The sequence below is a fragment of the Neolamprologus multifasciatus genome, chromosome 2 (genome assembly GCF_963576455.1).
Source record: "Neolamprologus multifasciatus chromosome 2, fNeoMul1.2, whole genome shotgun sequence".
Lineage (NCBI taxonomy): Eukaryota > Metazoa > Chordata > Actinopteri > Cichliformes > Cichlidae > Neolamprologus > Neolamprologus multifasciatus.
This window is the reverse complement of record NC_140440.1, coordinates 33,955,699-33,981,092: the sequence shown is the minus strand read 5'-3', so window position 1 is coordinate 33,981,092 and position 25,394 is coordinate 33,955,699. Positions and strand designations below refer to the sequence as shown.

Below are 25,394 nucleotides of genomic sequence, written 5' to 3'. Positions count from 1 at the left end.
TCAGCATATACTCAAATTAGTATACTTACAATATTATAGCGTTGGGTAAGCAAACATTCCCATCGTTCAACAAGTGGAAAGTGGGAATAATTAAATTTTTTTATTATTAGTCCTTTATTTATCCAGGTAAAAAATCTCATTGAGATTAAAACCTCATTTCAAAGAGAGACCTGGCATCATGGCAACAAAAGTCACATACCAGGTGTATAACATTTAAAACAAATGTTATATACAATAATATATAAATAAAGCGCTCATTTACAATATATAAATAAATGTTATTTATTTAGTTTAAATATCCTGTTTATATTCTACGGAGCCCCGCAGGGGACATGGGAGAAAAAAAAATTACGACGGATTTTTGCGAGATCTCGCAAAAGTTGAATTCCAACAGTGGCGGCAGCTACTTAGTTGTAATATTACTCTTTCTGGGTCACAAAATACACTTTTAAGATATTTTGAGGCGTGAATGTAGTTGTGTAAACTTCAGATATCTGCTATTTGCAAAAGTGCTCCAACGTTTTCGGAGATGTATGAAACTTTTGTGAGATCTCACAAAAGTCCGTCTTAATTTTTTTCTCCCATGTCCCCTGCGGGGCTCCGTAATATTCATTGACCTGTCCAGGATATAGACAGTGTCCAGAGAGGTAAGGCCCATATGTTCTGTTCTATCGCTCAGTCCATTTGATTTTGTCTTGGTGGTTACTGTAACACTTTATTTAATTTGTTTATTTGAATTGACTACACTTTTTGAGTCTTAAATAGGTTTTGGTAATAGGGTGGCACATATTTACTTGCAGTGCACAATTACAGTTCTTTAGAATATTTTCATTCTAGATACATTGGTTTAACAATTATAAGAAATGTGTGTTAATATAATTAAAGGATTTATAACTTGTTCTATTTGACATGAAATCTGGTTATCAGTTGGGACAAGAGAAAAAGGTTTGGGGAGTTCTCAGGAGCTATTTTGTATTTTAAATGTTATTTGAGAGCTACTTTTTCAACAATTGTGTTTACACTTTGTCTCGGGACAACTGTAATGTACACACACAAACAAAGAAACGAAATGAAAAACAGCCTTATACATTGCCTGTGCACAGACCCTGATTGTCCCCCATAAGTGACATTGGAGTATTTTTCAAAATAGTTACTCAATACAAATTAGTGTAAAAAATGTTCAGTGTTCTCCAAACAATTTTCATTTCTGATGGAATATTCTGATTTTATGGGCCCCAGCTGCCCAGAAAAATCCTGGACGCACCCCTGCTCGCTTTTCTTTTGAAGGACATGTTCAGGTTATTAACCTGCACTGACAGGAGAACTACTGAGAAATATATTTTTCTGACTTTTAGTTCTCTGCAAACATCCTTATTTGGCTTTTACTGTAAAACACACGAGCTCTAACGCACGCGCACGATTTGCCGCGCATATCTCAAAGAATTGCTTTTTCCATGACGCAATTTCTCTTTTCATGTAAAAGGAGGAGGGGAACTTCTTAGGGACGTTCCCCCCTTCCACTTTAGTATGGGGGTAACAGAACGGTACGTGACCGGAGTGCTAATGGGATCAGGGATGAGGACTACTTCACCAGAGGTTAGTTTATGGTAATCCGTTGAAATTGTGGGTGCCGGCAGATGGATTAGTGCGCACACACCTGCGTGGAGTGTATCTAATGATTGATTTACTTTGATTTGATTTGTGATTTAAGTTAGATAAACACCCGAGTCAAAGATATCTAACTAAGAATTTAAAAATAGTTAATTGCTGGAAGATCTTTGCGCATTTACACTACGCAGCCAGGCGCTGATTGAGTGTCTTGTGCTGGGAGAGGCTATAAATATTGTATTCACGCTTTGCTTCAGCTTAGCAGACAATGGCTGATGGTGTGCGTGTACAGCATGCAGTGCTGTGATCCAGGCCGCTGCCAAAACGTCTGTGGGACCCAAAAAAGAAAAAGCACTTTCTATCCCACCCCCAGCTTTTCTCCGGCCAGCGCTCATTCACTATGATGCGCGCCTAGTTGAGGGAAGCTCTCCGCACCCGGTTCCCCCTGCACGCCTAAAACTTTCTAATGAAATCCCCCAAAACTTTTTGACAAATAATATTTTTTTCCTCTGGGGGCCAATAGGGTTTTCGACTTATTAATCCGTGTTTTTTTAATTGAAAAGAGAACTTCAGGTATGTCCAACTTTTCATTCATCGATAGAGCACAGATTGTGTATTTCAGATAGCTTGGCTTTGAATTGAAAAGTAATTTAATGGACACCGTGGATTGTGGTTGGTTTAACTGGCACCTTTTCTTTCTGCGAAGAATATGGAGCCCAGTTCCACCGAGGGAGGAGCTGAGGAGAAGCTTGTTAGAAGTCTTGTGAGTGCTGAGATTATTTTATTCTTTTTTCCCCCTCTGGCTCATGAGCGTTTTTGATGAACCTCAAAGTTATCAACCCCCCTCCCATCCTCCCGTAGCAGCAGATTCTTATAAAGGCCTCTCTCTCGCAAATGATGTGTCCCGTGGCTCCTCTGGGATCTGTGTGTCCTGGCCTCTGGATGCTGAGACTCAGTAACAGCTGGCTGTCAGAGTGACCCTCCAGCTCTGCTGTCTGCAGCTGCTGCTCCAGGCAGGAGGGTCCACTCAGAGGAGGTCAGCTCTCCCAACGAGTGCCACAAGGTCACCAGCGGGTTTATAATTTGCAGAAACGGAGGACAGGACCATCAGTTCATTAATATGCAGAGCGCTGTCTGGCAGTTTATGTTATCGGTCATACTCAGATCAGGAGGCATGCCATTTTTTTTCCTGCAGTAATTTGAAAAGCAAATAGGTTTCACTGTAGAACTCAGCAGTTTAGAATATGTGTGGTGAGGGCTTTTTCTCTTCTTCTTTCCACCAGCCTCACAAAGTGATACTCAAGCATGGCCAAGAGCTGGAGGAAGAGCAGGAGGAGCTGGCCGAGCATCAGCCTCTAGAGCAGGAAGACCTCAACTTTGAGAGATGGAAGCGCAGGCCGATTCCCCAGAGGACGCTCCACCAGAAAATAGACGACCTGAAGACATACCTGTGGAATGCAGAGACCAACGAATTCATGGGTCGCTCTGGGAAGAGCTGGAGTGAGTTGACGAAGAAAGAAAAAATCTCTGCTGTTGGGTTATGGGGAAGGGACATTTTGTATCATATATTTTTTTTAGTGCATATGACCATAACGACACTTTTAATGTTGAGTGCAACACAGTTAATCATCCTAAATAACATGCAAACGTGATGGTTCAGTGCGTGTGTGAGTGTGTGTTTTAAGATGCACTCAGGGATAGTTTTAGGGTGAGAAATGTCTTTGCAGTCCAGTGACTGAGCTCACTGTGCTGCGAGTGTGTGTGTGTGTGTCCTCATGCTCGATGTTTACATAGGTGCATGGATGATTCAGAGTGTCCCGACAAAAACAGACTGCCTGGGGACGATTCCCCAGCGGGACGCGCTGTTCAAGGCCTCACATTGGCCAGGAAACACATTCCTCTACATCTTACCATGCTCTCCACAGCCTCTTTCCCAAAGCCTTGGCGACCTCATTGCTGAACTTAACATGCTTGTGGCCTCTCAGTTGCAGTAAAACACGTAGAGGTGTTCATGTTCTTTTTCCCTCCCCCTGTAAATCGAACTGCCAAATTGAGCTTTGGGCGCTGGAGAACTTTTTTGGCATGAGCGACACACTGGACGAGTTTGTTGAGTCAATGGTGATGGAGCAACCTCTTGGTATAACCAGGGGAGTTGCTATGTGATGCTGTTGAGCCCCCTCCCTTTTCACACAATGGCAAACATGATCCAACTGTGTGCAGAAAGAACTTCTAAGGAAAGTGTGTGTTACTTGCATAAGCTGCGACGCCGGATCCCCGGGCCACATAACCAGTGTGTGTGCACGCTTGTGGAAGAGTGGGGCCCATGTGTCCGCTGAAGAAAGACCCCGAGTTGAAGTCTGAGCTGTGTGTCCTGTGAGACGAGTGTGTAAGAGGGGACACAATACCAGAGTGGGGTGATTGGGGTTCCTTGGAGCTGGCTGTGCCTCTATGGCTGCAAAAAGACCTTCACTACGATGGCAACCGGAGGTTCACTGTGTTCCTGAGTGAAAGGACAGCTGGGAGAATTCTCACTGAGCTCAAACAGAAAGGCCTTTGTGGCTCAGGGGACGCAACGCTGGCTACAGCTAGTCCCCTGTGAAATTGCCCACACAGCAAAAGCCATTTTATTTAGGACACGTTTAGCTTGATTAGTAGCTAATGGACTGTTAATTGAAAATTGCAGACCAGTGCTATTTCTCAAGATTTCTTTGGCACGAGGTCCGTGCTTTAGCTAAGTGTGGGTTTCATACCAAAGCCGGTGGAGTTATTCGCAAATGCAGACACGAGGGGACCACAGTGCTTTTTTATTCCTAAACAAATTAGTGACCGTCCTGATCAAGGACAGTAGCTGGAGTCCAGACAGACCAAAGTGGGAATTGTTTATGCTTCGTTATTCCCCTTCACTCAGATCAGATGTAATTTATCAGCTGTGTTGTCTGTTATGTAATCCACATTTGTGCAAGCGCTCCCTAATGCCTCTTTTTATTTTTTCCTTCACTCTCACCATTCAGGCCTCATCCTACTCTTCTATGCTGCACTTTATTTGTTTCTTGCAGCCATGTTTGGCGGCTGTTTGTTTTGCCTCATGTGGTCTATTAGTCCCTACCACCCCACCTTCAACGATAGAGTGATGCCACCAGGTAACTATAACTCCAAACTCAAACCACCTCCTCTCTCCCTCTAGCTGTCCTTCTGTCTGTTGCTTCTCCCTGAATCTCAGCACAGTTGACTGTCTCTGCGTCTCCGCTGGCAGGTATGACGATGGCCCCGCACCTAGAAGGCCATGAGATTGCTTTTAACGCATCTGATCGCAAATCCTGGAGGAAGTACGCCAGGTCTATGGAGGAATATCTAAGACGTGAGTGATGCGATGGAGGTGCGGCGGTCAAAGCTGGGAGGTCTGACAAGGTTGTTGAGTTTGTTTAAAATGAAGAGACATGGAATGGGTTAATCCTCATCTTCACTGCTTTTGTCCCCCTTTTTTCTATTTGGTCCTTGCAGGGCATGCTGGGAAGGGAAGCCTCTTTGTGGGCAGAGGGTTGCTATTCAGTCCTGGGTTTTTTTTTTCACAATCATCTTTTGTCAGGCTTCCTTAATCAGAGGCCTGCGCCTGGCAGGGCACTGCAAAGGTTTATTTATGCCCTCCTCTCTCTCTCATTCTCCCTCCCCGTTTCTCTCTGCTCTGTACTTTCAGCGTATAACGATGCTGCTCAGCAGAGGAAGAATATTCCCTGCGATAAGGAGACATACTTCATGCAGGACGACTTGGACGAGGCTGCAGAGCGGAAAGCGTGTCAGTTTAAGCGGTCCTGGTTGGGGCAGTGTTCAGGGCTGCAGGACCCCAACTTTGGCTATTCTCAGGGAAGGCCATGCATCCTCCTTCGAATGAACCGGGTAAAAAAAGATGGATTTTAAAATATCAGAAATCCAGATTACTGTACTATGAATCAATTTTACTATCAATTTACTGTGTGAGTGACATCTTGTGGTCATTCTAGGTAAGACAGAGAAAGCCTTTTGTCATTGGCTGCTTATTTCATGCCTAATTAGAAACATTTTTGAATGTTTTCACATATTTACATATGATTTTTCTTGCAAACAGAAACAGTCGGTGCCCCACAAAGAGGGCAAAGGAAACTCACCATCAGTTGTGCCTTTAAAAAAAAATCTACTTATCTAATTCAGTTTGGGACAAAGATGATACATAGTGTGTGCATGCAAACAATGCAGGATGGAAAAACTACAAGAGAGAAAATGAGGCTTTGCCATATTAAAAAAATTGGAATATTTCACTTTTTTTTTATTACTTAGTTTTTAATAAAGGTTTTACATATTTTTACAGCAGAAAAGGAAAACAACAAACAACCAAAAAACAACAATAACAAAACAAGCAGTCGACTGGAAAGCACAGCTTTTTCCCACAAAGCAATTCTGGCAGTGAGAACATGACTTTATATTCATGAATTGACAGCACATCTACAGATGTAAGAGCAGCTTAGGAGAGGCATGTAGAAGTTTATATAGATGTGAGTAGGCACAAACAGGAGAAAGAAAAAATAAATTAAATTAAAAAAACAAAAAACAAAACAACATTCTAATTTCGGATATATTTCAACCACTTGTCCCATCTTGTGGTATAAATATTAGCTTGCAGCCTTAACAAAAAGGTAAGTTTTTCCATTTTATGAATCTCCTCAACAATGCTCAACCAGTCGTCCAGAACAGGGGGGTCAGTACAGAGCCACTTACCAGTAATTGCTTTTTTTGCAGCAGCAGTAAGAATCTTCAGGAGATATTTGTCATTGCTTGTTAATTCTTCGGGTAGGTCTCCTAAATAAAATGTTATGACAGGCCGTTGTTTTGATTTAAAGCCTATAGTCTGTTCTATCTTTGATATAACATCTTCCCAAAATTTAGAAAGTTTTCGACACGACCAGAATATGCGGGTATGGTTTGCAACAGTTTCCCCACAGCTCCTCCAGCATGAAGAATTTCCTCGTGTTTGTTGTTTTGGTGTTATGAAAAATCGTACCAGGTTTTTCCAACTAAATTCTCGCCAGTATGCAGAGGATGAGGTTGAAATGGCAGTCTCACACATATTGTCCCATTGCTCAGAAGTTATAACTGAGGACAACTCTCTCTCCCATCTTCCCTTTATATAATCTGTTGAAGTTCCCCTACTTTTCAATATGCCCTGGTAGAGTTTAGAGATAACTGACTTGCATCCCTTATAGTATGTTTGTGAAATCAGATTAATTATTTCATTGGATTGTGTATTAATTTCTTTAGTCACTTTTGAGGACAAATACTACGGAGCCCCGCAGGGGACATGGGAGAAAAAAAAATTAAGACGGACTTTTGCGAGATCTCGCAAAACTAACTCGGGATCTCGCAAAACTTTTGCGAGATCTCGCAAAACAAACTCGGGATCTCGCAAAACAAACTCGAGATCTCGCAAAAGTTTTAGCCGCATTCTTCCCATTAGCTTCGCGCTAATGGGAGGTCGAGACTTACTACAGCCGGGAGGAACACCACTTTCCCGGCACATCGTGCCTCGACCGCCCGGTCGGCTTCGAGCCAGCGTCCGAAGAATGCGGCTAAAACTTTTGCGAGATCTCGCAATATTACCCAGAAACAGTGACAATTACAACAACTAAGTAGCTGCCGCCATTGTTGGAATTCAACTTTTGCGAGATCCCGAGTTTGTTTTGCGAGATCCCGAGTTTGTTTTGCGAGATCTCGCAAAAGTTTTGCGAGATCCCGAGTTTGTTTTGCGAAATCTCGCAAAACTTTTGCGAGATCCCGAGTTAGTTTTGCGAGATCTCGCAAAAGTCCGTCTTAATTTTTTTTTCTCCCATGTCCCCTGCGGGGCTCCGTAAAATACTGCCGTAAGTGTAGGTATCTGAAAAAAATCACTTTTTCCTAGCCCATATTTTTCTTGTAATGTTTGAAAACTTTGCAGGCCATTCTTATCCAGTATTTTACAGTATGGAATATTTCACTTTAAAATGTAAAGACATTATCAGATGAATCCACTTTTAACGTACGAAAGGTGCATCTTTACATTTGTGCTTACAGAGTGAGACTTTTCCCCTCTTACTCTTCTTCTTTAATAGATCCTCGGTTACTTACCTGGTCAGGGGAAACCGATAAATGTGACCTGTGGCGTTAAGGTACAGTTTTTCTTTCTTGATTCTTTGACTCATGACTGAAAGTGTATAAAAATAAGTGAGTCAATAAAATAAACCAACGTTTCTCTCTCAGAAAGGACCACCAGAAGTCTTGGGAGAAATGGAGTTTTTTCCCAAAAGCATTTTTGAAAACAAGTATTATCCATACTACGGGAAGCTGAGACATGTGAGTGAAAGTTTCATGATTGTCGGTGAACTGCTGCAGCAGCAGTCGGGTCTTAATCTTCTGTCTCTCCTCTCTCAGGTAAACTACTCTTCACCAGTCGTGGCTGTGCGTTTTCCGGGCGTGCAGCAAGGCGCTAACGTCCAAGTACAATGCAAACTGAACGGAAAGGGCATCATTAACGATTCTCCCACCGACCGCTACCTGGGCAGCGTGACCTTCTCCTTGGAGGTCGGAGCGTAAGGCGAAGGTGTCGCAGGACGCTCACAAGACGAGGCAGGAAAACATTCACGAGACAAGATTTATATTGAAGCGTTATTTTCCACGAGATATGTAATTTGCCCCTGTCCTCGTCTTTCACTTAAATATCTTCTGCTGTGAAACAAAATCCTCAAGAAGTAGGTATTTACTCGTGTTTTTTGTTGTTTCTTTGTACCACGAGCGTGCTACTGGCACCTGCACCCACAACAAACAGCGCTGAGCACAGGAACGAGTGCCTAGAGCGAGTTATTCCTGTTCGATTCCTGATATTTTGTAATGATTAGTGAGATTAATCACACTAAATCACACTCTGCCCATTAGTTAGAGTTTCTGGCTATGCAAATCCAATTATGAATTAAACATTAATAGGGAACTAGAGTGTTTTCAGGTTAGATCGTATGTTTTTGTGCACATTTTTGTGCGACCGAGTGTACTAATTTGTTTTGCATTATATTTTTCAAACATGTATATTGTAAGAATTCAAAGAACTATCATGCAAACACTGAAAGCAGGACTTGTACTGTACTTACACAGTAAAAAAAAAAGACATAATAAATGCAAATACATGATTACTATATTTTTGTTGAATAGAGCAGTATTATACATTTATGATAAAGTATCACTTCTTCTTTTGTAAAAAACATTCGCTTTGGAAAATGAAATACTATACATGACTGATCAATAAAGAGACGCACTGTGCTGTGAAATAGTTCGTCAAAGGTCTGCACCGTTTTAATTATGCTATAACTATTTTGTGATAGTATTAATCATGCCTGAACTGTGCTACTAAACTTGGTATCAGTGTTGTATTTATTCCTATTATAGCTCTTACAATAAATACAGTGTTCTGGTATGTACTGCACGTTTTTCTTCCACATCACTAACAGCCTGCACAGACTCTGACATGTTGCTAAAACATCTAAATTGATTTACTGCAGAAGTCTCATATTTTTAAAGAATGTCATATTATACAGAGCTGCACTTAATGCTTCCTTAAGAAGTAAGAGGCTGCTGCTCAAATGCAAAATGCACTTGATTAACCACAAACCAAGCAAGAAAGACAGAAGCAGATCTTAGAGAAGTAATTATTGCTGCCCATCAGTTTGGGAAGCGTTTCTAAACAACTTTAAATCCATCATTCTAGAGTGAGACTCATTACGTACATTCAAATTTCCAGTACCGACTTTATTGGCATCTCAACAGCTGTGTTTTAAGAGGCCAATCAACACACTTACCATCCACTGGAGGGTAAGTGTAAGGAATCTGTTCTCAGACTTTTTGAATCGTTAACCACAAAAATTTAATTCTAGTAAAATGTGTAATTGGAGGTATAATGAGGACCCAAGCACAGGACATGGAAGCAGGTTGAAACGTTGGCTAAAGAAGCCCTGACATGGATTAGGGTAAAACAACTGCAGGCATCCAGGAACTGAAGAGTAATAAGAGATTAACAAGAGGGGGCTCCACCAAAGGGAGGATCGTGTTTCATTTTATACTTCTCTCTTAGCTTTTCATGCCCCAGAGCAGCAGCTCTTTGTCTCTCTTTTGTCAACAACGCGCTGTGTTGGGGTACCACTCTAATGCTTTTTCTACATTTTTGCTTCAAGTTCAGATAAAACGTCAGAAACCCATTTATACAAAGTCAGCATTGATACTCGTCTCCATATCAGTTCAGCATTGTGCAACTCCAGGGTCAACTTGTTTTCATGTCAGTAGCTGGCATGAGAGTCACGGCTGTGTGTGCTTGTTACAGGTCATAAAAAGCAGGTCGCCAAAGTCACAGTTTAGGCCATTTGATCGTTCAGCAGTGTAAATGTTTACGCCCGTTAACCTTTGAATGCAGTTTAGTCACAAGACTCTCGAAATTGTAGGGAAAGTTCCTACGACACTGGCAATAGTCACCTATATGTTTTAATTAATTATTCAAAGAACACAGAGAGGGTAGATTTGTTTCTTTATATAACGTTCCTGAAACGTTAAAAGTTAAACTAAGACATCACATTCTCCCTGCAGCATGTTGAGCGTGGCTTTAAGTACCAGATTATACTCTAATCTTTTATGAAACATTCCCACAATGATATTAAGGTGGGAAAACATCCTCCAAACATTATGAAACGAAAATGAAAATTAACAGATTGCGTTAGAGCAGTGGTGTCAAACATAAGGCCCGGGGGCCAGAAATGGCCCAGCAAGAATGCCACTCAAGCCCACTAGATGGCTTTTTATAAAACATTTTAAATTTTATAACATTTCTAAATGATAAAGGCCTCCACCCTTACTACACCAAAGTAATTAACTAAAAGATGATCAATTAAAGGAAAGAAAATTTCCAATTTTTTTCTGAAAAGAACATTTTTCTGTCAGTTAACAAAAAAAACCAAACTGATTTGCATTTCTTTTTTGTATATTAAGATATATTACATATATTACATTTGAAGGTAAACATCTTAACCTGACAGGAGTGTTTTGCTGTTCCACTTAAAATGAAAGTGGCTTGTATGTGGCCCACAGTATAAAATGACTTTGATATCCCTGCATTAGAGGAATGCTTTTTTAAACTAGCATGTTGGTGATGTAGCAGCTCATCAGGTTCACAGGTTATTTTAATTTTTTTAGTACTAAAAGAGTAACATGTTTTCTTGTCACTGGTTGACAAGAAACTAAACTAATCAAAATTACAGTCCACTGACAAATGTGACCTTAAGCACAGGTTGGGTGAAGACCCATTAGGTGTTCAGTGTGTCTAAGGTTAAATGAATCCTGACCATAAAGCTATGGTGGTAGACAGTTTATCTGATGAGGTCAGGCACGAGTCTCTGTGGAGTATGACGTTTGCAGATGACATTGTGGTCTGTAGGGAGAGAAGGCAGCAGGTGAAAGAGCTTGGAGAGATGGAGGAATGCTCTGCAAAGAAGAGGAATGAAGGTCAGTGGAAGCAAGACAGAATACATGCGTGTGAATACGAGGGAGACAGGTGTAACAGTGAAGATGGACAATTTGAAATACTTGAGGTAAACCATCCAAAGCAATGGGCAGTGCATGAGAGAGGTGAATAGAGTGCAACCAGGCTGAAGAACATCAGGGCTGATTCATGACAGAAGAGTAGCGAGACCAGCTCTGATGTATGGTTCGGTGATGATGACACGAGGCTGAGCTGAAGAGGAAGGAAAGCGCAGGGTGAGTGACTTGGAGACAAATTTAGAGAACAAAGCTGAGATGGTTTGGATGTGTGCAGAGGAGCAACAGTAGATATATTGGATAAAGGGGGTTAAAGATGGAGCGACCAGCTAGGAGGAAACAAGAACGACCACAGAAGATCCATGGATGTAGTGAAGGAGGACATGCAGATGGTTGGTGTGACAGAGGTGGAAGCTGCTCAGGTGATCTGTGGTGGCGATCCCTAAAAGGAGTAACTGACAGAAGGAGGAGGTGGTAATGTTTGCCAACGTTGTGTGAACATTTTCTGAAACATTTTTCAGAACCCCCCCCAAACATTTAGAGGCCTGATGTTTATGCTCCTCTAATTTAATATTAACCTAGGTAGAGTGCTTCACCTGAAGTATTCTGAGGATGCTGTCGGGCTAACAAATACAACATGATCTGGTTTCACATCTTTTAAAAGTCTTGAACTAAATGGTTTGATTATCATAAAATGTGGACTGCCAACACATCCAGAGGGTTTGTAAAGTCAGCTGATAAAATGTTAAAACCATCAGAGCATAAAGTAGAACAACATTATCACTGACGATTTTTAACTTTAAAAGGACCCTGCTTTAAGCATCAAGGGACAGCAGGCAGGAGATGAGTTTTTCTAGCCAAGTCTGCACCAAGTAAAGCAAAGTAGAAACCGTTTCAAAAAATAAAAAATGACAATGATACAAAAGAAGAACCAAACTTTATTTAATTTGTTCCCCACTTGTGTCAAACAAGCTCATCACATCACATTCTTCATCAGATGGAGACAAGCTTCAAGCAAGCAACTCGAGAGGTGCACAACAGAAAGGCACGAAACTGTCGGGGAGTGACCGGAAGGAAACGCCGTCTTCACACCTGAACTTCACCTGTCGTTAGTGTACTATGACATGGATGGGGTAGTATGCGGTTTGATCCGGGTGATCGGTGTAAGCCTGAGTCTACTGCGTTTGAGCTTTTTCAAATATCACAGGGTTACGAGGGGACACCACCATGATTAACTCAACAAGTACTCATGTGTAAACAAATGTACATTTCAGGAAAATAGAAATCTCCTACCAGGAGTGAGAAACTCATTAAACCAAAAAAAAAAAACCCAAAACTAAACACAAAGGTGGTCCCAATGCTGGTTAAGTGTCCTGTTATTGTCCCTTTAATTGAGCTACAATTAAGCGACCAAGCGTGTGCATCAAAAAGAGGTTCATGTTACATGGCGGGTGATACAATTAGAGACTCAGTGGAAAAATATGAATGTCTGGGAAATTAATGACAGTGGCTCTATTAGCTTGCTCGTACATTCATGTCATCAAAAATCAGTGTCATTCATTCTATACAAGAGAATTTACACATATATTATACAGCACAGAAACCGAGAGCAAAAAGCCTCTCTGGGGTGGCGGAGGGGAAGAGGAAGGCTAATCGCAGCCATAAATTTAACTTTTAAAACATGCAATCTATAATCAAACGATGCAATATCGATCATAAATGTTTTGGTACTCTATTCAGTCACTGGCATCAAAGCAAAACGGAGGGGAGAAATTTGAAAGGGGGTTTGCGAAATAAGCTGAAAGGTTATTTATTTAGGAAGACGCTGTCTCACGGGAAACGGAAGAGAGCATAAATCTGGGCAGGAAAGTGCTGGGAAGGTGTTTTTTTTAAAGAGCTGTAAGGGGCAGAAGACGCAGCGGGGTTGAATTATACGGACTGGTAGCCAGTGCGACTCTTCCTCCGACCAATCAGGTAAGAGATAAGCACAAGGATGATTAGGAAGCTGAGTGCCACGCCAACTGCGATGGGCACCAAAAAGCTCAAATCAGAATCCAGGAAGCACTCTTCAGCTGACAAAGAGAGACACACAGAAAGGACAGGTTAGTGCTTTAGGAGGAAAAACACTCAGAGAGGAAGTTTGGGTTAGAAATGCAGCAGGAAGAGGAAACTGCAATCAGCAACATGACAGTAGTGTTGATTTTGGTGGTGGTGGTGGTGATAAATACGTCAAAACACACAAAGGGATTTGAGTCAGTGTAATTGTTATTAAAGTAGGTGCAGGAAGTGATGGAGGTTTGGAAGATACACAAAAACTCCTTTTTGCCAAACCCAATTAATGCCGCTCTTATACAAAGCTGGTCAGCACAGCTTAGCATAAACACTAGAAACTGGTCATGTCAGCATCTTTAAAGTCCGCTCATTAACAGGTTAATCTGAAAAGACCGTTAATGCAACCTGTGGATTTTAATATGCACAAGTTGTTTGTTGCCATGAAGAGAAAAAACAAAACAAAAAAACCAAAGGATTTCTGAATCTAACCACCGCCAGCCAAGAAATTTAGATCTTCAGATTTATTCTGCTTAATTTGTGCATCTTAAACATTTAAAAACAACATTTTCTGCAAGAAATGGTGGCACTACTGTACTGCCTGGTTTACACGGCACTCATGGTTACATTAGATCAACATCACACAGCCTTTATTCTAAGGAGCTGGCAGTTTCTGTATCAGCCGAAGTGCGGCAGAGTTCAGGGTAGGAATCATGTAGAAAACCAGCTTAAGCGATCTTTTGAGCTGCTGGCTTCAGTTAAATTTAAAGATGCAGTCTCACCGTTTCCCGTCTTTATGCGAGGCTAAACTGTAGCTTCAAATTTACAGACAGAACAGCGTCAATTTGGCTCTCAGCAAAAAGGCAATCTGAACACCTATCAACACTACATATACAACACATAATGGTAGTTTTTCCCCACAATTAGTCAAAGGCAGCAACTATCCTTTGTGTAGCTGAAAGCTCTAAATGAGAAATTAGAAAGACTGATAGCCGGTGGCCATGCTTCTCCTTCTTCCGATGAAGTAGGCCAGCAGAACAATAAGAATGAGAACAAGCAGGGCAACTCCGACAGCTATGGGAACAAGGAAGCTCTCCCCATCAGCCAGGCATTCCTCAGCTAAACAGGAGTGAAGAGAGCAGAGAGGTGAATGTCTCACAGGCTTAACATAGGACATAAATATATATGGTTACTGAGAGAACAGCCGAAAGAGAGAAGTGGTCTGACAAGTAAATCTCCCAGGTATTAAAAGCATAAACATTTACTCAAGTGGTTCAACAGCACATTCTTTTATTTCTGTAGAAAACACTAAAAAGCTCCGTTGACACAATTTGAAATCCAATTTATTATAGCTAACAGCATGAGAGAATGCAGAGGAAATCAGTTGCATCCACATAACACACAACAACAGATTGTCTTGCAGCACAGATTCCCTTTATGTGTGTGCGCGTTCTCCTCCACGAGTGGAGGGAAATTAAGCAGCCGAAAACCACGCAGCGAGTAAGCAGTGAGTTACTGAATGCACGGGACAAAGTTATTGAGCAAAGCTTGTTAGATGATTTGACAAATGTCTAATTAAAACTCTTAATGCTGCAAAACATTGTCATCATTAAGGCAACTTGTACAAAGCTGAAATACAAACTGCAACAATCACAAGCAAAAGTCAAAGCTCTTATTTAAGTGCCATTAACTAGACGCATATACAGTGACCTGGAAAAAGCAAAATTTCACAAGCATCTTAGGAAAAAAAAAAGTAATGATTTCTGGCTGCGACAAGCTGGAACAATAAACACAGTACTCTGCTTAATTAACATACAGCTACTGTCATGTCACAGCCTTTCTGTCATTACAAAGAACATTCTGTGGCCTGCAATACCGACTGCTACTCTGATCCAATCCCTGATTTGAAAGGTCCTGAAAACCTACTTTCAGCCTCTTTAAAAATCCATTTAATGTCAAGTTATCATTAATTTCAGCAAACCAATTAAAGTTATCCTGGCAGTTGTTTGCACATTAGAATAATTGGATGAAACTACAGCCTGAGGTCTTAAAGAGACAGGCAAGCTGAAACCTAACAAACAGTTTGGCATTTGGAAAACTGGACTGACTTTAAGAGTTGTAGCACACAGATGAACCAAACATGACATGAACGTGTCATGTTGTGAGCTAGAGATGCACGAGAAGTGCAAGTTTCCCAACACGTCAAACCATTTCTGCACCATTTGTCGTCATTCCTACTCAGTTCAGTGACATATCTAAAGATGCAGAGCTCTGAACCCAAAGTTTTCAGGGGCTTTAACACCCACTGATCCAGCAGCAGCCACCCGCAGAGCTCAGGCCAAAGCCCAGAATTTTACACAGGTGAGATCATGTGACAGCAGAGTCAAAGCAAGAAGAATATAAAGAGTGTTTAAGTGCATTTACATGTAAATATCCCCATTTCAGAATCATCTGTGCTGAAAGCGAATATCTACACAATAGTACGATCCCTTTTCTAAACATAATGCCAAAATGTCTTCTGAGGGGGAGGAAGAGAAAACTGCCCCACACAACTTTCAGGTTGAGCATGTGCAAATGTAATGACCAACGATGGCTTCATCACACAGGTTTGTCACTCTGGGGGTCTTCATAATAATTTGTTGGTGAGCCATTGTTAAAGTCATTAGCGCCATGTGTGCTTTTTCTCTTACTTGATATGTTCAATGCCATAACTGGAGCCACATAACCAGGACAAATATCTTATGTTTCTCCTGCTCTACAGGGGCAAACATGGACTAAGGCCTGTTCATCTACAGCCTTTTAAAAGGAGCAGACATTCATCTGTTAATGAACTTCCAGGGAGGGAGGAAAAAAAGCTGCTGTGACATTGAGGTTTTCAATTGATTTCCACAAATTTTCAATGGGGTTAAAAACAAAAAAACATGTTTTAAAGACATAAACAAAAAAGGGAATGTACGCTGAGCAAGTGCAGGATCCTACAGAAACCAATTACATGGTCACATCTTGTGCTTGAAATGTGGAAGACCTTCAGGGGGTTTCGTTTATGAAAAGGTAATGGTAGACTTTTGCATGACCAGATATCCAATTTAAACAAATGCTTGATAGATCTTGCACTTGCCCATTAACAAAAAAAAAAAAAAAAAAAGCATAACAGAAAAGACATTCAGGTGAAAACAAAAAACATGAGGAAAACAAAAAGACACCACAAACACTTGGGGGGTAGACAAGTCTGGTCCTTGAGAGAAAATCCTGCATCTTTATGAAATAACCAAAACGTTACACCTCAATGATCAGACAGTAAATTTTGATTCCCCTCCACACTGATGCCGTTTCACAAAACTGTAGATTTAGGTTTAGACCAACTCCTGAATGTGTGACCATGAAGGCCAAGGACCAGGCTTGGGAACCCCCATAACATCACAAGATCGACTGCAATATGAATTTAAAGAGTCTGATATCCAACGTAAGTCTTTCTTCGACCAATCACGTAAGCAATCACTACAATGAGAATCAAGCCAGCCAGAGCAGCGCCAACAATGATTGGGACTAAGATGTTGGGGTCGTCCACTGAACATTCATGGGCTGCAGATAAAGAGAGAGTCAGTCAGCAGGTAGAACAGTGTGTTTGTGATTTAAAAACATTGTGAGACAGACGTGTGACGCAGCAGGACAACAGGTCAGATTATCTGTAGTTTGTTTTTAGAGCACACGACACCAAAATCTCATTTCTTTCAATTCAAGACTTAATGACAGATGTTATTGCAGATGTTTATGAATTAGGTGGATGAACCAGACCTCATTTTCATGACGTTTAGTGCTTTAATTTAAGACTACAAAGGCAATAAAAAGCACAGCTTCCTTCAGTGATGTCAGTAAACTGTATAAAACTCACTTTGGGGCACCCAAATTCTTTCTATATGCAGATATTTAACGTGCTAACACTGCCTGTAGTTCTCAAAGAACCGATACTGATAGTAAATACTATTAGATTTTGATTTGCAACAGCACTGATCTTTACCGCTTCCATCTGGAATTTCAGTGCAGTCACACAAATGTTAACCTAGCCAGTGCACACATTAACCATCAACTATAAAACATAAGTCATTCTGTTACAATTAAAAGAGCAGTAAATGGCCTGCATTTGTATAGCGCTTTACTCAGTCCCTAAGGACCCCAAAGCGCTTTACACTACATTCAGTCATTCACCCACAGCTGCTGATTAGCCAGTAATGGCTAATCAGCAGCAAACATGTGCAACAGTGAGTGATAAATTAACAGGATAACAACTGTGTCTAAAGGTGCTGTGTTTCTCCTAGATTGGATACGATAAGTCTTCCAGCAATTACACATGGTGGCGATTACCTTAAACATTTTATCAGCAACAAAAATGCAATGCACCAAAAGAAAAGCACTACACGGGAGATTTGTTGGCACTATGAAGAGAACCTTAGAGGTTCCCTTATTTTTTTTAAATTTATGCAAGACAACTTGTTTTAAAGTCACCAATCTTATGAAATTGAGGTCTGGGTCCAAACTCCAACAGGTAAAACTAGCATGTCACAGATCCACAACTATGCACAGTTGTGAGCCTGGTTTGGGAGAGGATGATTACTGAACAGTTCTTAAAACACCAACTAGAATTTTCTCTTTTTTAATGTCTTCCCTAAATAATAACCCGTTAACCAGCACTGATAAATCCATAAAATAATTTTTTTTTTTTGCCTTATTCTGATCATGATCACAGCCACGGTCTGTACACCAGGAGATTTCAAAAATAACCTACCTGTACTGAAAACACCCTTTTTCACTCCGAAGGGCTGCACATGCAGGCTGAAGGTGTAGATGGCGAGCGTGTCGGTGATGTTGAAAGTCTGCTCCTTGTTACACATGTAGGAGCTGCCGATGGATGCCTCCCACAGATTGAGGCTGGAGTTCTCCACAGAAAAATTACCTTCAAGGAAGAAAGACAGCACATAGTTTGCCTTCTTCTCAGTGCATTGCCTGGTGCATGTGATTATACAAGAATCTTAGTTACCAGAGCTCGTGATGACAGTGATGCTCAGATCATGCAGGCGGAATTTCTTTGTGTCCTGTAAACGTTTAGAAACAGAAAACGGGAAACTGAAGGCTTCATTTTGAAGTTAACAGCATTCCCCAAAAGCTCTTAAATACCCGTCACTGACACAGATTTAAGAAAAGCACTTAGCATTTTTTCCTCTTTAATTAATGAGTTTTATAACTTCAGGTTTACATACCTCCCGTCACTGAAATAAATACTGATAATACAAGGTTACATAACCACCCTTTACTTTTTTGTTTTCCTGGAAGTGGAGTTGTCACGTTAAGGACAGTAAAATGGCTAAGTATACGTGCAGTGTGACCCTTGGTAAGTTTGACAACATGGATAAGTGATTTTATCTCTGAGGACTTACATTGGTAAAGGTAAACTTGATAGTCATTTCTTTAGATGCCAAAAGAAGCTCACTGCTGTTGACACCACATGATCCATTGACAGTGGCCATATTGGGATTCAAATTCATTTCCTGTAAATTTTAAGCCAGACAGAACAGAAGCAAACTCAATAAATGATAAATTATCTGTGAAGGGGGGGGGTTACAATTGTGAGTATATGAAACCTACCTCGCCTTTAAAACCAATGCGCAGGCCAAAGTTGGCCAGCAGACAGACTGTGCCATTTTCAGTCTTGATGCTGTAGTTCCCAGTACTGGGTACAGGGAGAGTGGGTACCGGGGTGGTAGTAGGGACAGCCGTAGTTGTGTTGGGGGCAAGTGTGGTTGTATTAGGGGCAAGTGTGGTTGTATTAGGGGCGGCAGTAGGGACTGTTGTGTTGGGGGCAATTGTGGTTGTATTAGGAGCAAGTGTGGTTGTATTAGGGGCGGTGGTAGGGACAGTTGTAGTTGTGGTATTAGGGGCAGCAGCAGTAGTGGTGGTATTAGGGGCAGCAGTTGGTGTACTTGAGGTGGGTTGATCTGCAGGACAGGAGCTTACTGTGCGAGGAGAAAACAGAAGAACACATTAACAGAAACGTACAAAACGCTACAGCCAGGATGAGCTGCGTCACAGCTCGCGTACTTACTTTCAGAACTCTTGCTGCCATCACTGATAAAAGCCTGTATTTGCACATCCCACAGCGTGATGTTGACATCACCACTTGCGATCAGGTCCTCACTTTTGCACGAGTAGCAGGTATCCATGCCTATGTTTTTAATTTCAGGAAGCCCCGTTGCCAAACCAGGTTCTAACAAATCCAGAAAAGTCCAAGAAGATCTGTTAACAAGGTTTTTTTTTGTTTTTTTAAATAAATACACATCGAGATGTAGACGTTACCTTTTGATTTGGAGTTAGGGAAGTGGACAGGGTCGCCGCGATTGTATTTAAAGGTGACTACGTCCGCTTCGTAACTTTCTTCAATCTTGGAGAAGCTCATACTAAAAGAGTGACCCTCTCCAAAATTCAGCATCAGCAATGAGTGCTTGGCATCACATGTACTTTCAGTTGAATTGGCGTCATCAGTTAAAGCAAACACAGCTGTCTGAGTCTGAAAGACAGTTAAAAAATCATAGGAACTTAATCTGACACACGTGACAAGTTTAACATTAACTTCTGAGATGGGCAAAACAGAATACAGTTCAAATTAATAACAAGATTGATCCACAGCTAATCAAGCAAGGGGTAAGCTCGGATAGTATGAAAGATGGATGCAGGTCATCAGAATGGCTATTGTGAATCCTCAAGTTGAGCGCTGTCGCAGTCACAACCTAGGCTGAAGAGTCACTCCAGGGTTCGGTCATTGACTAGCCTTTTGTGACCAATTACCAAAATAAACTTCAATCACATGACATTAGTGCTAGAAACCATGAAGTTGTCATGAAAGCAGTTCCTGATGTCACAGAGCAAGGGACAGAAATGTCTTCAACCAGGAGGGACCCCCTGCTGGTCATTAAAGAGAAAGCCGTGTCAAGACATTTCTGCTAGGGCTTCACTTTTTAGACTCAGAAGCTGCATCATCTTCTATCTATGAGCAAAACAAGAAAGCTTCTAATTTTCAGTCAGTGATTACTGACCACCTCCAATCAGCTTTAGATTTTAAATTATGCCAACATGTCCATATTTTTCCCTTTTTAAAAAACAAATACAAGTAAAACATACAGTCAAAGCCAATGATCAGCACAAAAGCAGATTCTGAAAACCACAAGTCAAAATTAACCAGTTCTGTCGTGTGTGTTCATAGAGATTAGAAATTAAGCTTATTTAACACTAGAAACTACTAGCCAACAGTAGCCTAGTCTATTAACACTTGACAGGAGTTTGTGATAGCAGTTTAACATTTGTTAAATCAAGACTAGCAACATGACTAGCACCCATCCTTCATCCTGCAGGCTTCAAGAGCAGTGGAAATTCGTTTAACTTTCACCTGCCCTGACAAGCCCGAACAGCACAGAGTATGTAAATGCCTCCTGATTTGCAAACAGGGTTTCTCCCCTCCCCATGTTGATTACACTCTTTAGAAGCATTTTAATGGACTGATGTTGAGAAATGTAGGAAAATGTTCAAGTTTTAAAACAAATCATTTGTGGGGATCTGTTTTATTATAGCTTGTCATTTAAAAAAAAAAAAAAAAGTGTGTACACCATGTTTACTTATCTTTGTGGGGACCGAAAATTGGAATGTTACTATACTTATGGGACCAACAGCCCTTACGGGGACAAAATGACTGTCCCAACAAGGTTGAAGGCCTTTGAAACTCAATAGGGTTTTAGTGTCAGGGTTACAATTATCCTAAACTTAACTTTAACCTAAGGGTTAAGATTAGGTATCTTTTTTATGGTTAGGGTAAGCAGCTAGGAAAAGCATTTTGTCAATTAGATGTCCCCACTAAGATATGAAAACCGTTTAAAAAGTAACATTTTGATAAACAGATCAGATTGTAGGGTTTAAAAGAACGAACAAAAATTAACTTTGAGATTACTTAAACAACACCTCATGGGACACCACTGCAAGAGCAGGATAGCCACCAGGAAAACACCAACTAAAATACTGAATAGCAAAAATTTGTTTCAGGGAACTCCTCATTTCCTCTTCACATGAGGACTGGAAAAACACTGTCACAGCTAAAGTGGTCTGATAAGAGCAGAGCTGCCATCACAGTATTTATATGGACTGCTGTAGACTTAAGAATCGTGATTCACATCGCTAAGACAAAAACACTCACCAGGTTGTCAAGATCTTCATAGGTGACCGAGAATGTGAGCTCCAGATTGGCATAGAGGCATAACTTTCCATCTTTTGTGACATTGAACTCAATGCCATGTGATAGCTGGAACACTGGAAAGAAAAGGGGTATACTTAGTATTTTCTTCTTCTGTACATACAATTCTTACTCATAAGAAACATTAATTGTGACATTTTATGCTTTAAAAGGTCGATGAGGGGATGGAGTCAGTCCCTTCAGAGCAACAAGTGGGCAAAGTTATAAAGATGACATCACTTGATTACAGGGTCTCACAAAAACCACACCAATCCACCCTCATTTAAAAAAAAATAAAATAAAAAAAAGTCCAATACCAAGTGTGTTGTCACTTTCATGTGACTGGTCATGTGTTCAGGAAGCTGTAGCTCATGGAAAATGATCAAAAAAAGCAAAGCACATTGCAATAAAATCAAAGCAAATGTGTAAGAGCGCAATGAGCACACACTATAGCAGTTTCATAATTTAATGATTAATGTTGATCATGCATGTCTGCTGTGGTGGAACTACAACACTGATAAGATTGACTACAAAATCACCATGTTGTTTTACGCAGGTCATGTAAACAACTTTCTTATCAAGGCTGGGATCTCAGATAAATAAGACGTTTTCTAAGTTAGTCGTTCATCCTGTCCAACCTCATTTTGTCATCTTGCTGGAGAGAACACCTATAGTAGGTCCTGCCTTCATTACAGCCTTCTCTGAATGAGGTCAAACTCATGGATGACAGATGTACAGCAACAGACGTTACCAACGCAAGCCTAATCATGGCAAACCATAAATAATAATAATAATAATAATAATAATGTTCACCCTAGGAAGCAGCCAATCTTTAGTCACAGTAGCTTAGGCCACCAAGCTTGGGGTTTAACACATCCTATTATTGAGGGCTGAAAACCTATCAGCAGCTTATCACATGACATGACCCCCCCCCCCCCCCCCCAAAAAAAAAAAAAACAAAAAACAAAACTTGAATTAAGACTTGCTTAAACTTGTTCTGCATCACCTATCAGTTAAACTGATAGTGTGTTTTCCATAGTAGTCTGATGGGATTATCTGTTTTCCTTTCTAAAAGATGTTCCAGTTTAGTATCTGTTAAAGCAAACACTGTTATTGCAGGGTAGCCAGGAACTTTCCAAGGCATATATAAATATTTAACTCCTGCCTAGATTTTTAACCCCCCCCCCCCCTTTTTTTTTTTTTTTTTTTTTATAAATAAATCATGCGACTCTAGTGCAAAGGAGTGTCAGCATTATGGTGTCCAAAGGTCTCAGTTTCCGTCGGTCTAGACCAAACACAGTCCTGGACTTTTCAAAAAGACACAATATAGTGGCTTTGAGTAATATTTCTCCAAGTTTCCTAAAAGTCTTTCAAAGTTTCTCTTTGGACATGTCATTCATGTTTAGTCCTGTTCTTAAACCTGACTATTTTCAGAGAAATGCTTGTCCTTTGTGAAACCAACTGACACTGACCTATGAATCATCCAAGCATGACAAACAAGTCACCCGACTCAAGAGATGAACCAGTGTGCTGTCTACACTGACAACTTAAGAGTTGCTTTCTGAACACATTACTGGTTTACAGTCATTTGAAATCTTTTTTTTCTTCATTAATTCACCATAAAAACTCCCACACAACTACAAATACAGACTTAAATGTTCAAGATACTCCAGACCACAAAAATGCGCGTGCAATTAAACAAAGGCCGAAGTCCAGTTATAGGCAGCTGTGGTTTTAACAGCATGCTCTGTCATCATCTCAGGTTTGCAGGTAATGTGATAAACCTATAAAGTCCACAAGACACACAGGTGTTTATGAAATCTCCCTAACAGGCAGATATACAATCTCAGCTATACCTTAACAAACCCAGTATTATCAGAGTAAGAAGGTACACAGCATAGTTGCAACAGGGCTAAAAAAAAAAAAAAAAAAAAAAAATCCGATAAGGGGGCATATTTTCGTATCAGCCTGCAATAGATGAGAACTTTCCAGAAAAACTATTACACAAACAGCGATCTATCCAGCTAAGCCCAGCAATTAGAAGTTATCGTCACTTAATCTCACTTCAAATAAGCGTCTGTAAAATCAAAGACTCTTCAATAATCCATATCTGTAGTTCTACTCGGCATTTGCTTAGCTTTTTATGCTACACTTTAGCTCTACGGTAAATCGTTTCCGCTTCACGGTCACGTGCCAATTTCCAGCAAACTGTCAAAAAGCTAATGCTAACTATCGGACCCACGGCTCGTTTAATGTCGCACTTTCTAATGCATTTCTGCTTTTGTAACCTTGAACTGTTTTAGGCCAGTATTATCTAGCAGAGGATAGGACTCCGACGGGCTTAGGCTTCATGATTAACTGGAACTTTCGCTTCCAAACCTGGTGTTATCTAATCACCAAGCCATCAGACACTAGCAATAGTTGTCCAAAACATTAGCTACAAAATAAACGCAGAAATAGCTACTTTTTATTTTTGAGTTTTTTTGTTGCTGTTTTTTTGTTTAGTTTTTTTCCTGGTAATAAAATAAGCAGCTATCTATATAGGTGTAAATCTGAAAGCTACATGCGACCGCTTGGCTGCGTTTCAGTTTAGTGTTGACGTATGTAACAATTAGCCACGAAGCTACGACAGCTAACCATCACGACTGAACCGCTTAAGGCCTGTACTTTATACTCACTCTAAGCAAACACGTTTACGTCTGTGCAGTTGAACACATATCTTCAACTACGTTTATACTCTGTAATTTTCCCTTTCCAGAACAACAGTAATATTTAGCCCTGAAGCGACAGGCCCGGCGTGTCCCAGAAGTTTAATCACGCCACTTCTCAGAAACAGAGCGATTTCCCCCCCTGCCCCCTTCTTTACGTTAAGCTATTTTGAAGACACTTACCGATTCCAAACACAAAAAAGAAAAGGCAGCGATACATCATGGCTGGGCAGTTTTCAGGGTCAGCCACTGGAGAGAAAACGACCGACGGAGACGCTCAGTCAGTGGTGTTTGGATGCAGCTACCACCGACGACACCAGGAAATGACAGTCATATGACAGACGCCGACGTGCCAGCCCTATAAGAGGTGTGGAGCCAGGCCCTATTTAAATCTCGTTGATGGACTAATTACTGGCCCGTGAGCACTTTAAAGCTCACACGAACCTAAGTGTTTAATGGCGCCTCATAAAATCTTCACCAATGATTTCATACTATTATAATTAGGGTGACTAGATATCTCCCTTTATGCCGGGCTCGGCTTCTCAGTTAACGAAAGTGAACTTTCACGAGAAATACGCTGCTGTGCAAACGTTTTGAGACCATTTTTCAGAAGTGGTCTTGAGTAATAGTTTTCCAGGCTTTCTGAAGATCTTTCAGTGTTGTTATTTGGACATTGACCGCCTTTTCACTCATTTTCAGTGCGGTTCCTGGTTTGTTAAGCCACTTAACACCGACTTATTAATTGTTCAAGCATAAAAAGGGACCTAACTCGAGGGATAAACATGACAACTTGGAAAAGAACCAATTTCAAACTGTCTTTAGGCAGCTTGTTATTAGCAGCCTGTCAAAAAAATGCATATCATTTGTTCTTGTGTCTTTAGTTGGATCTATAAAAAAAATGCCAGTTTGGCATGCATAAATTTGGATTTTTACACCAAGGAGATTCCAATTCTCAAAGACCTATTAGCTATAAAGTTGGCATATCTCGACATGGTGAGCAATGGCCTTTGACAAAGATTTGAGCAAATTGGACTAGTGCAGGACTAAACAACCTGGAGGCTTAAAACTATCTACAGTCAATGGTCACAATCTGAAAGTCATGTCCTTAAGAAAAGGAAAAAAAAAAATCCCCTTATTAACTGTATTTCCATGTATGTTTACTGCCTCAATAAATCACAGTACCTATT

General features: G+C 40.7%; 2 protein-coding genes across 7 annotated transcripts; one reads left to right on the top strand and one right to left on the bottom strand.

Moving 5' to 3' along the window:
* Positions 1-1,492: 1,492 nt before the first annotated feature.
* On the top strand, positions 1,493-9,076 carry atp1b4 (ATPase Na+/K+ transporting subunit beta 4). Of its 3 annotated transcripts, none has more exons than XM_085179531.1 (9): positions 1,513-1,596; positions 2,315-2,371; positions 2,892-3,108; positions 4,620-4,748; positions 4,862-4,966; positions 5,303-5,502; positions 7,725-7,781; positions 7,873-7,965; positions 8,044-9,076. In XM_085179531.1, exons 1-9 carry the CDS (start codon positions 1,528-1,530, stop codon positions 8,203-8,205), a joined length of 1,089 nt encoding a protein of 362 aa, XP_085035657.1. In that variant the 5' UTR covers positions 1,513-1,527; the 3' UTR covers positions 8,206-9,076. The 3 variants fall into 3 exon arrangements, with proteins under 3 accessions (XP_085035642.1, XP_085035657.1, XP_085035649.1); XM_085179523.1 differs by lacking the exon at positions 1,513-1,596 and adding an exon at positions 1,976-2,181; XM_085179516.1 differs by lacking the exon at positions 2,315-2,371 and having other exon boundaries at positions 1,493-1,596.
* A 3,025-nt stretch (positions 9,077-12,101) lies between these two features.
* On the bottom strand, positions 12,102-24,584 carry lamp2 (lysosomal-associated membrane protein 2). Of its 4 annotated transcripts, XM_085179505.1 has the most exons (10): positions 24,391-24,583; positions 21,464-21,576; positions 19,579-19,789; positions 19,328-19,489; positions 19,068-19,238; positions 18,871-19,019; positions 18,663-18,773; positions 18,266-18,320; positions 18,014-18,181; positions 13,388-14,349 (listed from the first exon to the last, which is right to left on the bottom strand). In XM_085179505.1, exons 1-10 carry the CDS (start codon positions 24,428-24,430, stop codon positions 14,207-14,209), a joined length of 1,323 nt encoding a protein of 440 aa, XP_085035631.1. In that variant the 5' UTR covers positions 24,431-24,583; the 3' UTR covers positions 13,388-14,206. The 4 variants fall into 4 exon arrangements, with proteins under 4 accessions (XP_085035613.1, XP_085035631.1, XP_085035603.1 ...); XM_085179487.1 differs by lacking the exon at positions 13,388-14,349 and adding an exon at positions 12,102-13,253 and having other exon boundaries at positions 18,871-19,238; positions 24,391-24,584; XM_085179477.1 differs by having other exon boundaries at positions 18,871-19,238.
* Positions 24,585-25,394: the final 810 nt, after the last annotated feature.

What these genes read in the sequence shown, in the direction of transcription:
- lamp2 (XM_085179487.1), bottom strand. Translation starts at nt 24,430, where the DNA reads ATGATGTATCGCTGCCTTTTCTTTTTTGTGTTTGGAATCG. An exon ending in ATGAAGATCTTGACAACCTG is followed by an intron (nt 19,790 to 21,463) that starts GTGAGTGTTTTT and finishes ACTGTCTTTCAG; the next exon opens with ACTCAGACAGCTGTGTTTGC. An exon ending in TCAAGTTTACCTTTACCAAT is followed by an intron (nt 18,321 to 18,662) that starts GTAAGTCCTCAG and finishes AAACGTTTACAG; the next exon opens with GACACAAAGAAATTCCGCCT.
- atp1b4 (XM_085179531.1), top strand. Translation starts at nt 1,528, where the DNA reads ATGGGGGTAACAGAACGGTACGTGACCGGAGTGCTAATGGGATCAGGG. An exon ending in TCGCTCTGGGAAGAGCTGGA is followed by an intron (nt 3,109 to 4,619) that starts GTGAGTTGACGA and finishes CTCACCATTCAG; the next exon opens with GCCTCATCCTACTCTTCTAT. An exon ending in TCCTCCTTCGAATGAACCGG is followed by an intron (nt 5,503 to 7,724) that starts GTAAAAAAAGAT and finishes CTTCTTTAATAG; the next exon opens with ATCCTCGGTTACTTACCTGG.